This window comes from Delphinapterus leucas, chromosome 1, assembly GCF_059928025.1.
Source record: "Delphinapterus leucas isolate spDelLeu-1000000601 "Yukka" chromosome 1, BTC_Dleu_Yukka2, whole genome shotgun sequence".
Taxonomy (NCBI): domain Eukaryota; kingdom Metazoa; phylum Chordata; class Mammalia; order Artiodactyla; family Monodontidae; genus Delphinapterus; species Delphinapterus leucas.
Genome location: NC_143129.1, coordinates 41,898,678 through 41,910,985, shown reverse-complemented (window position 1 = coordinate 41,910,985; position 12,308 = coordinate 41,898,678). Strand labels below are relative to the sequence as shown.

The 12,308-nt window shown below is 40.3% G+C and overlaps 1 protein-coding gene across 8 annotated transcripts in view; it reads right to left on the bottom strand.

The window, feature by feature from the left end:
- The window catches only part of PFKFB2 (6-phosphofructo-2-kinase/fructose-2,6-biphosphatase 2), a 31,972-nt gene that overhangs the window by 1,600 nt on the left and 18,064 nt on the right, over positions 1 to 12,308 (bottom strand). For 3 of the 8 annotated variants that reach the window (XM_022593553.2, XM_022593565.2, XM_089908883.1), the window contains one exon: positions 5,076 to 7,388. The exons of the other annotated variants lie outside the window; for them this stretch is intronic. In XM_022593553.2, the coding sequence (XP_022449261.1) occupies positions 7,326 to 7,388 (63 nt within the window). In that variant the 3' untranslated portion in view covers positions 5,076 to 7,325. Of the gene's footprint in view, positions 1 to 5,075; positions 7,389 to 12,308 lie in introns of those variants that run through there. 8 annotated transcript variants of the gene reach the window in all.

The following is a 12,308-nucleotide window of genomic DNA, read 5'->3' as shown; positions in this document are numbered from 1 at the left end:
TGGGGGCTTCCCTGGCGGCGCAGTGGTTGAGAGTCCGCCTGCCGATGCAGGGGACACGGGTTCGTGCCCCGGTCTGGGAAGATCCCACATGCCGCGGAGCGGCTGGGCCCGTGAGCCATGGCCACTGGGCCTGCGCGTCTGGAGCCTGTGCTCCGCAACGGGAGAGGCCACAACAGTGAGAGGCCCGCGTACCGGGAAAAAAAAAAAAAAAAAAAAGAGTATATTCCTGGGGAAGGTCAAAATTGCAATTAGATCAAGTATTAATATTAAATCTAGGTTTGGCATCAGGACTTTAGCACAGATGACGTCATTTGGGACCTGTGGCTCCCTCTTTAACAACTGTCAACAACTCTAGAATAGGGATTGTGCCTCATCTGTGTTTGCATTCCCTTCCTCTGCATTGCATAATGAAAAGTATTGATAGAATCGTCTGCTAAATGAATAAAGCAATGCAGAGTAAATGAAAAGAAGAGTCACCCAGAAACTCTACCACAGCCCCTCAGATCCATACTGATAACTTATTATATACTGCTTTTATGGTTTTTCTGTGTCTTTGGTCAACTAATATGTGAGCTCCTACAGTGCAAGCATCTTTTAAAGTATAATTTTCAAAAAATTAATAACATGACATTCATGTAAATATAAAATGAACAAGTGTCAAAGATTTCACTCAACTCATTAATTAATGAGGGAACCATTAAGATGCTACAGTGAATTTAAAGAAGAATTTGAGGAACAGATATATAATATATAGTCAGTCAAAGGCATTCTAAAATGACTTTTCTACTAGAAGCAAAACTGGTTAATATACAGGGCAACAAATTGTAATACTTGAAATCAGATTTTCTAACTGATGGAAATTAATTGAATCTCTACTGGACAAAATTCTTTTGCTTTGCCCTGATTGGGAATCATTTGCATTGTTCTCAGAAAAGAATCATTTGCATTCCTACCCATTTTCTACAAATTAACCTCTACTCTTATAAGGGAGTTGTAAAAAACCCTAGTTAATAGAAAGTCAACCAAAATTACACACCCTTATGGAATCAATAATCCCTAGAGAGTGTCTGCTAGAGAATACTCAGTAATTCATAAAAAAATGTCTCCAGGGCTTCCCTGTTGGCGCAGTGGTTAAGAATCTGCCTGCCAATGCAGGGGACACGGGTTCGAGCCCTGGTCGGGGAAGATCCCACATGCCGCGGAGCAACTAAGCCTGTGCGCCACAACTACTGAGCCCGCACACCTTGAGCCCGTGCTCCGCAACAAGAGAAGCCACCACAATGAGAAGCCCGCACACTGCAGCGAAGAGTAGCCCCCACTCGCTGCAACTAGAGAAAGTCCGCATGCAGCAACGAAGACTCAACACCTCCAAAAAACAAATAAATAAATAAATCTCTTTAAAAAAAAAATGTCTCCAGTGATCTCTGTTTGTTTAGTTCCAAGTTTTGAACAATTTTTAACATACCACATATTCTATTTCTTGAGGAATACATGTTCCTCAGTATCTAGTGTACATAATGTTTGTACAATAAATAATAAAAAATGAAAGAAAATTTTGTTTATTGCTACATAAACATGAGTATAAAATAGAGCATTATTACAGGAAATAATTGCAAATAAGTCTTCGTCTCAACGGCTTATTTTAGATTCAGAATGATTAGGACTTTAGAAAGGTACTATATTGCTTATAATACTGTCTTCCTAACATTTCTTCGTGAAATGTAAAAATATTTACACTAAGTGGGATATAGAGAGACTATAAATATCCTCACAAAGTTCAGGTCAGGTTTTATGGTCAAATAAATTAAAAGAAAACTTTGTTTTCAAAGCGTATTGAATTTTGTAATTCCATATAAGGGATTACGTGTTTTATTATGGGTGTCCAAGGTTGAATAAACTAATAAATGAGCATTAACTGACCCTTCTAGACTGTTGAACAATTTGATCTGATCCAGATTGTTTCCTGGAGAACTAGGGTAATAAATCAGGCGCACAAGTTGTACTCAGACTGGTTTGATTACTTTACAAAGGGATGGCGGCCAGTAATTAGCGGAAGAGATCAGAAGGTGAGGGCGGAAGGGTAGAAAAACAAAAGTCCGCAATGCCTAGGCTGGGGGAAGAGCTGTGGGGAGTTAAACAAGGGGAACACACCCTGTGATGTGTGTGTGTGTGTGTGATTTTAAGAGAATTGGGAAAAGATTTTTAAAAGTTCTACAGTATGTTACGAATGAATTTCCTTCGGGTCTTTGTCAAGACAATTCAGAAAAGATCTAAATTGCTTCTCTGATTATTTTTTATTTACCGAGTTGATGTTTCTTGAATGCCTCATCAAGAAAAACCTGGGCCAGAAAAGTAGGCTTTACTCAGATTACATGAGAATAAAATATATAAATTTTAAAAAGGTCAAACTGTTCATGAAGCATTGTAGAATAAGCTTCGCTTGTGAGTCAAAACAGACATGCACTACAGCAAGATCAGACTTGATGAATGACAAATAGTGTGTCTTTAAGTGGTGGCAATATAACTCTTCAAAGACTACTGCTCACCTTGTTATGTCCCTTCAGACTTACTGCAAAGTCCCTATTACCTACTGAAGCAGATTGCTATTCATTCCCAAAATCCCTTCCATCCTTCTTCTTTAGTAATTAAACCACAATTATAGCTGGCACAAGGTCACTTGGAATTTTTTTTTTTAAATACATTTCAGCCTGCCTGCAGTAATATATAGCCATGAGCTATGAGAATAAGTACTGCGTGCAACATTTAGAAAACACCCTTAAAGGAAGTTGGTGTACCCTTTTTGCTCCCTTTTTACTGACTGGAATGTAGACATGATTCCGGTAGCTTGATATTGTACTATGAGGTAGAATCCAGCACATTGTAGGTGAGAGTAACCTTCTGCATGTGTAAGGTGCTGTTATTTTGGATTTGGTGACACCTTCAGCTGAAACCAACTCTAATCTGAAACACTCATGAATACAAGAAAATAAGGGCCAACTGGTATTTGAGTGAAAGGACCCAGGAATTTAAATTTGGAAAAAAATGTTTAATAGACTTTACTAAATTGTGCCTAGAGGCTGTTTTCCATCCCATGCACAAATTCTAAAAAAGCAACGGATGAAAGAGAAAACCTAGGAAGTGAAAACTGAATGTAAACAATAAGGTAAATGGATCCCTAATGAAGAAAACCCAAAGGGATAAACAAGCTATTCCCGGAAAGTAGGCTGGATACTTGGTGAAGGTCATTACACTTTTTGAGGCGAGGTCCCATTAGATCTGGAATGCTCTTCCCAAGGGTTCCTATGCTTCTGAAATTATTTCACTTAATTGCAAGGAGAAACTCACCTATAGAATCTGACTTAGTTTTCAAACGTGCGGTATCACATATACAACCGAAAAGCGTACCTAAATGTCTTTGGGAATTCAGAAGGGAGTTATTCTGCCCCAAATGCAGCTGGCTTAATGAGAATAAAAGAAGAAAGACTTTGTTCCCTCAAGTTAAGAAAACGAAAACATTACTCTCCATGATTAGCAATGTTATCTTATTACAATCTATTCAAATTCTTGACTAATCCACAATGTCCAGTTAAAAAAAAGTGAGCATTTCAGAATCTCATATATTCCCCTTCTCTGCTTAAGAGTTAATATCAAATAGATGTCTTCATTTTTTATGTCAAAGGAAAGAAAGGAAGATGAGGTGTATTTGTATGTGTGTAGATTATCATCTACCTCCTGGTTGAGGTCCAAGGATAGGCTTCAGGAGGTCATGACCCCCCACTAAATTGTATGTACAACTTATGTGTGTGTACCTTTTTATGGGGAGAGACTCCTTAGCTTTTATCAAATTCTCAAATGATTTCAAGACAATGAGTGTAGGTTGGATGGTGCAGAATACTTCAAAACCATAAAGCATGGTAACAGGCTATTGCCAGACTGCCAGAGGAAGTATCAGTGGGGTTGTCACCAACAAGGACAAGCTAGTGAACCCAAAGGCTGACCCTCCTCATGGTGAGTCCCCAGTGAAGACCCTGGAGAAATTTAACACATGATGTAACAATTATGGCTACAGAAATAAAGCAAATAATGACCCTTACCCAACACGGGAGCACTCTCCAAAAAGTCATTTTCTAATCCTGATCATCTTTTAAGTTTCCAGCTATATTAAAAAGTAGTATGTTATGTGTTTATTGGGCCCTCACCATCACAAATCTTATAATTTGACAAAAACTCCATCATTATTGAGGTGAGTCACACAATAAGGGTGTTCATTCACCTATTTAAAAAACAGGGAGAATGATCAAAGACACTCCCCAGCCTTCTTCAAACAGTGGCTTGACTGCTGAATAAGGGAAAACTTAACAAAAGGGCTTGGAGAGTTTTCCAAGGAAATCACACCCTTGACACCTTCGTTATTGTTACTCCTCCAGATACATTACTAAAGCTCATACATTTAGCACTTTCTCTCAATTTCAAACTGGGAGAATTCCTAAGTCATTTTCATGCTATCAGAGCCCTTGAGCTTATAGAATTGATAATTGTTTTACTGTTACTATGAACGTTTCATTTTATCTCCATTGCTAACCATCCTGTAGTGTTCCAAGTTCCTTATTCATAAATATTTGCATAACTATCATCTAAAAATGGTTTTGGTCAAGGTCATTTATAAGGGGGAGGCATTCCCTCCCAGAAGGGAGGGATGGGTTACAGACTTGCTGTTAGGTGTTTCCTTTCTAATAATAAACACTAGAAAGAGGACAGACTGTGTTTTAGCCATTGCATGGCAACCAATAGGTGATCATTAAATATCCATTAAATAAATTAATAAAGCTCTAGAATGTTGATAATGCATGGCAGTAATGATCCCACTAATATCATTTTGAAATGTTAATGGAACTTGATAAAGGCAGAAGTCACCAGTTAAAACCACCAGTTGGAAATATATACACAATCTAATAATTTGAGAATCATTTTAAAGAAGCTAGCTTCAAATACATTATGCATGATGTTACTATTGTGTATGTATAATGTACCAAATATTACCTTCTTTTGTGTGCGATTTTAAAAATTAGCTGCACTTTTTAATTAAAAATAACTTTTATTACATTTCTTATTACAAAAGCAATACATATTATTCACAAATTTTAGCATGATCTTATTTATCCAGGAGGTAAACTTTTCTCCAGAGAAATGTATCTCTTGGTTTATACTTATAATAAAAATCAATGAAAAAAAAAAGTATTCAAAAGAAATCCACTGTGCCTTCACAGAGTTATTATCCTTTTACAGAAGACGGATACCTACATTCTGAAATTTTAATTTAAGGTAATACTATGGACTTTAAACTTAAATACTCAAAATATCTAACTTTCTACCAAACACAAATTACCTTACATTCTGATTAAATACATGCAGATATTAATATGGGGACTTAAAAATACCTTACATGGGCTTCCCTGGTGGCGCAGTGGTTGGGAGTCTGCCTGCCGATGCAGGGGACACGGGTTCATGCCCCGGTCCGGGAGGATCCCACATGCCATGCCGCGGAGCGGCTGGGCCCGTGGGCCATGGTCACTGGGCCTGCGCGTCCGGAGCCTGTGCTCCGCAACGGGAGAGGCCGCAGCAGTAAGAGGCCCGTGTACCGCAAAAAAACAAAAAACAAAAAAAAACCTTACATGGATGAATAAATAACTAAATAAAAACATTTATCAGATCATCAAAAGACAGTGTATTTAGATGCAGAAAGAAACCTGCATCACAAGAACAAAATCATTACAGTACTACATGCTATGAGCAGCTAGATGAAAATTACCTGCTACAGAGCAGGGTCAGGAGACTTTCTGAAGGCAGCTTTGTGCACTTAAAATAAGCTCCTAGTTGGTTGCTGAACTGCCAGCAGCCCAGCACATCACATCTTAGGTAACAGGGTCCTGTATCATCCACAGTATACAAGAACCATTTGGGAAAATCGCATTGCATCTTCTTGCTACTCACCCTCTTGACCAGCAAGTGGGCATCCGAATGAAAAGGGGGAAAAAATTTAAAAAGCTAATAACTTACTATTGTTTTTTTTAAAAAAAAAAGATTGCTTGTAAGATATAGTATCCTTGGGAGCTTCCATGCCTTCCTTCAGCAGCAGTGACATATTAAAATCACATCTGCAGGGACATATTTATACATTTGACAATCACTGATCTAAGGAATAATTACCTGGTTTATCTTTAAGGGAAACCACATGATTAATGCATTGAGGGCTTGGTTCCCCCCCATCCCATTCCTCCAAGGTTCTACATAAGAGAACAATAGACCACAATAGTGACAATTAGCTAAGAGGAAGGGATTAGAAGACCAGATGCTCTTGAAGTCATAACCACAGCTTTCTTAGAGACAGCATCACGGTAGCAGACCCCACAGAAGGGCATGTCTCCCTGCACCTGTTCTGAAACCAAAAGAACTCCTTGGGAGAGTTGATTCCCAAGGAAACTTCTTTTACTTCTTCATGTGATCCAAATGGCACCCTACTTTTCTCTCCAGCCCTCACTTCTAACCACGAGAGAGGATGATGTCAGCCCTCTTCAGCTTTGAGAGGCGCACAGTATCAGGTAGAAAATACAGTAGCTACAAAAGAGAACTCAGAAGAAGGGTACATATTTTGTGGAGTCTTGTAGTCAGATCCTGCCCTCAAGGGGCCTGAAACAAGAAAAACTTCTCTAAACAAAAAGATTGCTACTAACGCTGCTCTTCCGTCACCGCAGAAGAGACGTTTTAGGGACTGAATTTCTCAGATACCCTCCATTCACCTGGTGAATTTGTCTCGTTTCCAATGTGACAAAAAAGTGACCGCAAACCTATGTATATTGTACCCTAGCCTGCGCACTTGTAGTGGATGTAGAGACCAGCTCTTACAGCACAGAAATGGTTTGCTGGAGTTCAGCCCTCTCACTTGGAAACAATTAAATCTGAAGAGGTACATTTGCACACTAGGCAAAGAAAGCCAGCTAGGGTTACAGTCACAGGTCAGATGTTAAGTGCCAAAATGGAACAGGATTGACCAACTTGGGCCAAACCTAGCAAAGAGATGATCAAAACGAAATTGGTTCAGGCTGTGAAATGTTTTGAGGCACAGGGAAATCAAGTTTTTCAGTGTAACTGATATTCCCATTAGGCATGAGGGGAAGAAATGTGGTGCAGCTTTTTCAGGGCTCATTTGGGTGGCCCCGAATGTCCAATCCCCACTGAACTTCCTGTTCAAGCCCCTTTGGAGCTGACATGCCAAGTTTTTCAGTAGGCCAGTCTCCCGGAGAGGTCTGGCCTCAGCCTTCACATCATCAGGAGAGCAATGGGGGGGAGGCCGGAGAGGAGAGCCTATGCACAGCCAGCGAGGTCTCCGCCTAGGAGCCAGAGAGGAAGAGAAATAAAGCCATTACACCGCCGCCAAATGACTAACGGAGGAAGTTGAGCAGAACCCTCACCCACCCTTCCAGTGCTCCCCGCGGCTCACATCCCCACATCCGCACACGTGGTGGGCTAGCAGACGCCCCTCTACCCTCGGGAGTCAGACAAACTCTAATGGCTTAGTCCTGAGCTTCTTTCCCTGAGGAACCGACCTTGTGACCATGTTGGACCAAGCACTCCTTTCAGACCTGGAGCTAAGCTACATATCCAAGATAGGAGGTGGAAGCAGTAGGGAGCCCCGTGGTAAAAGGAGAGTATTTAGGCTACATCAGCCAAAAGACCAGGCCAAAAAAATGATACTGCGGGCAGGGGCTACTTGGTTTCTGAGGAGGGTCCCTACTGCTGTAGTTATCCCGGTCCATCCTGAAATCAGTCATCAGAGCAGAAGTCAACTTCCTCCCATAAACTGGGATCCAACGTTTGAACTTGTGAGAAATTCTTCCCCCGAGAACAGTGTTTCTCGAATGTTAAATGTGCGTCTGAATTGCCTTGTCATCCAGTTAAAATGAATATTCTGATTCAGCAGGCCTGGGATGGGGCCCAAGAGCCTGCATGTCTAATGAGCTCCTGGTCCTTGTTAAGGTAACAAGGAATAAATAAGGCATGAGAATAGTGACACAATCCCACCCTTTTTTCCTATCCCAGAAGAAGTTAAATGCCATTCTACCCCACCAGCTGTAATCTCTTTAGAAACAGGAAGGTAATATTTTAGAAGGAAGAGTCCACTAAATTCTAAGAGATCGCCAAAGGTTGTTTTTTTTTTTTTCCCACAATAAAGAATGAGTTCCATGTTGCTAGTGCGAGTCAGAGCACAGTGTGGTCAAAGGTAATTTTTTCTTAATTCTTGTAGAGGCGCCAAAAAGTACACACGACTAAGTTCAGGTGCCTTCTATAATGTCCTTCCCACCTTCCCCAGAAGGTGGTGCAAGAGAGCCACGCCTCCACCAAGGACTCCAGTCACTCTGTGGACTGGCTTTTGCTGGTCTGACGCTCAAGTGCCAAGCAGCCTGAGGCAAAGTTTTGGGGGTGGGGGAGTGGTGGAGAACACAACCCAAAATACAAAACAAAAAACCCAGAAGCCTTCTGATAGATTCAAGTTACTCAACAATTTTATTTACCCATTCTACACACACACACACACAAAAACACATTTCAAATACAATTATACACCTTATGTGGATCTGAGTGCCATATTTTGACATCAATGTCACCAGATTAAATTAGAATGCCCCTAAGGATTAACATTCCTTCTTTCAACACAGCTTTGCCTAGGAAACATGCAGGATAGCGCTATTGCTTCGGTTCCCAACTCAGTCCATTCCATTTAACCCAGTGGTGCTCAGCCCACTCCCAATCCCTCCAAAGGGCACAGCTGGCAACAAGTCCTTTGTTTTTGCCACAGCAAAACCATCACCATTATCAGAATGAATTCATTTTGTTACTTCAACGCAAGAAAAAAAAAAGGACACAAGCAATTCAGATACAAAAAACACTGAGTAGCTAAAAATTGGTCATGGATCCCCAGTGAAAGCCTTACTGAAAAGAATACTTTTGCCAAAATTTTCTTTGCATTTTTATTGATTATATTATAATTAAGAGGCAAATGGGTAGCGGACTAAAAACAGCAGCATTATCCAATGGAATGCAGGGAAGCTGAGGACACAGAAAGTTCAGAAAGTGAAGTCCTGCCCAGAAATGGGGGAATGGATAGGATGACTTCAAGTAAAGGTAACAGTGTCAGGCTCTGAGCAGGCATTTCCTTAGCTGAGTTTACAAAATAACTTACAAGTGATGTTCAACCTTCATTTTCTACAAAATGATTAGAATTTGGCTGCTACTCTAAAAGAAATATCTGTTAAAAATCATAGTGTATAGAACTTCCCCTAAAGAAAACATGTGGAGTGGTTACTTCCTTTCTTTGTAGGACATGTACAATAGACAGAGAATTGTAGTAACATGCATACAGTGTCAACTGGTACAATTAGAAAACAGTCAGACTTGTCAGCTTACAGATCTTATAGAGCCTGTTGGTTAGTCAGCATAGGGACCCTACCAGAATCTGTCAGGCAGCATGCGGACCCTACCACACTCTGTCAGGCAGTCAGCACACAGATAATTCTAGATACAGTGTTCTGGACATGATGAGTCTAAATTAAATTCCTGGACATACTTCTGATGTCTGTGTCACCTCGATCGGAAGTCAGAGATCAATCCTGCCAATGTTGCAACCTGATTCAAATTAAAATATTTAATTCCAATAAAATTATTTAATTCAAAGTAAAATATTTTAAAACACAAGTCAAAATGTATACCAGAAAACCTATGTAAAGTTATCAAATTTCTGGAAAACAAACACAACATGGCCTCTGGGCTTAACAAAGACAATGGAATGTACATAAGACTATACAACCCAGATAGAGTTCCCTCAATTATTAGGCACTTATTCCCCTTGTCCTTTGGCTACCCCAAGCATCAGTGAGCTTCTCTGGTACTCAGACCTTCTACTCACAGATACACCATAAGACGGATTTATTTCCAAACAGCCGTATCATGTTTCTTCAAAATGCCAGTGTCTCTGAAGATCAAATGTGGGTTGCAAAGAGGAATACCCAGATCCTCACAGAAAACACTCAACCATTCAGTCTAGGATACAAATATCTTGCACTCCTAAACCTAACTTCTTGGGAGGTAGTGGGTGGGTGGGGGATGGACAAAAAAACACAAAAAAACAAAAATCAGAGATAAGGATATGGGGCAGACCCCTGGCATAATGCGTGTTTTTAACAGATTTTCTTATTCTACTTTCCAACTGAATGCAAAACAATCTCCTTACCAAAACAAAAGCAAAAACAATACAGATAATAAATAAGAGCTAAATTCCAATTTAAGGATTAAGATATAGGAAAAGAAGCTAGTTGTCTAAATCTGCTTTAGATTCCTCTTCACATCTGTCACGCAATTCCTCATTTAGCTTTAAAGCAGGGAAAAGATAATCAGTGATTATCAAAGATAATACAGTGATTTTTTTCCTTTCCTAATTTTCTACCAGTAGATTAAATGCTAAAGCCTTCACCTATTTCTCCCATAACACAGCGGAAAGCCTCAGCAAAAGGTACTCTGGAGTTCATCCTTTCTTACTAGCATTCGTGATAAACACATAATCAGAGTAACGTGTATATACTACCGACACACACTCAAATAAGAAGGGGAGAGGAGGACAGGAAAGAAAAGATAGGGAACAGGAATTCTCTAAAAGGTAGAATAAGAGCTCTCTTCTATTCTATGCTCTCCTGGCTCCTTTCTGCTGAAACTTCTCTGGAGGGACCTTGCTCTAAAAACCAAACAACGCTGAAATCCTTGCTGTTGTCAAGTTCTAATTTCTCATGTCCAATCTGAGAATTATAAGACCACCTCACTCCTCTTCTTGGGGAAGCAAACTAACACATGGGGAGAATGGCAAAATGTCGGCAGGCTGAGAACCCAAATGAACATCCCAGTGCCCTGTGTCTAATGCAGGGGTTTATAACAAGGTAAAACAATGCTAGTTTGTTAGAGAATTCTCTTCTCACTAGGAGTACGTACAGCCCAAAGCCAAATCTTGGATCAAAATGCTCCTTCTCATGCATTAGTTCTGAATCACTCTCACCTCACAGCAAGAGAAAAGACTGAATGCCCATTTGGGCTAAAGATGCCACCAGCCAAGCAAAGCTAGACAAGACAACCTTGTAAAAGTGCCACACACACACCTACTAGACCACATCATTCTGGGGGACATTCCCACCTCCCAACCCTGTTAGTCTCATACATGTAGGACAAGAAAAAAGTCAGAAAGAATCTCTACTCCACTTTGACATCCACATTTACAGACTCAACGTGTTGCTCTTTCACAAATGTTCATTTATTATAAATTATATGCTCTTTCTCTAAAATAACTTTTTCAGGGCAAGGACCTTTTCTGCTGCTTTGGTGTCTCCTTCTCCCACCACCACTCCACCCAGCCCAAAGCCCCACAAACATGGACACTAGGTACACATTATATAATGGCTAAACAGGAATAGGAAGTTACCTTATGTCTGGAAGGCAATTTAGAGCAGAATCTAGGCAAGTGGCCTTTGAGATTGGCTGTGATGTCCTACTCAGGATGTAGGAATAAAGGACTCAAAGTCACAAGCCAGCTGCCTGTGATGATAACCTTTATCATCCCACAAGTTTTATCTCAGTACCTCTCTCCAGGGTGCTTAAAATTCTCAGCTATTATCATAGGACATTTATACGACATAGTGATTTGTTCCACATCACCCTGCAATGTAAAGTGTTAAAGCCGGAACAGGCTGCTGCCTGAAGTAACAATGGGGGGGTAACTTCATTCAATACTGTGATCTGCTCACACATCTAACTCCAGGGAACTGTCCTTTCAAAACCATGAGGAATTCAGAATTCCCAGGTTGACGCTTAGTCCAAGGAACTACTGTTTCTCCACCCAACAACACAAAATAGAGTTCTAACCTGGAGTATGATTCAGAATCATCAGAGAAGCCATTTAAACACATGCATGCCCAGACCCGAATCCCAGAGACTGAGTCAGAATTAAGCCTAGAGTGGACACAGGCATGTGCATGTTTCAAAAGTTCTATAGGGGATTCTAATGAAGATTCCTAGGTGAGAAGCACAACAAAAGGCATCCTATTACCAAACAAAAACATCCCTGGCAAATAGCTAACTTGCTCTCACTGGTCACCTCTAAGAGACAGATTGATAACTTTAAGGTACAGAGTCCTCTCTCTCTTTTAAAAATCTCATGAGAACTCTAGACTTGCCTCTCAGAAAAATGCACATACGTATATTCATATATTTTG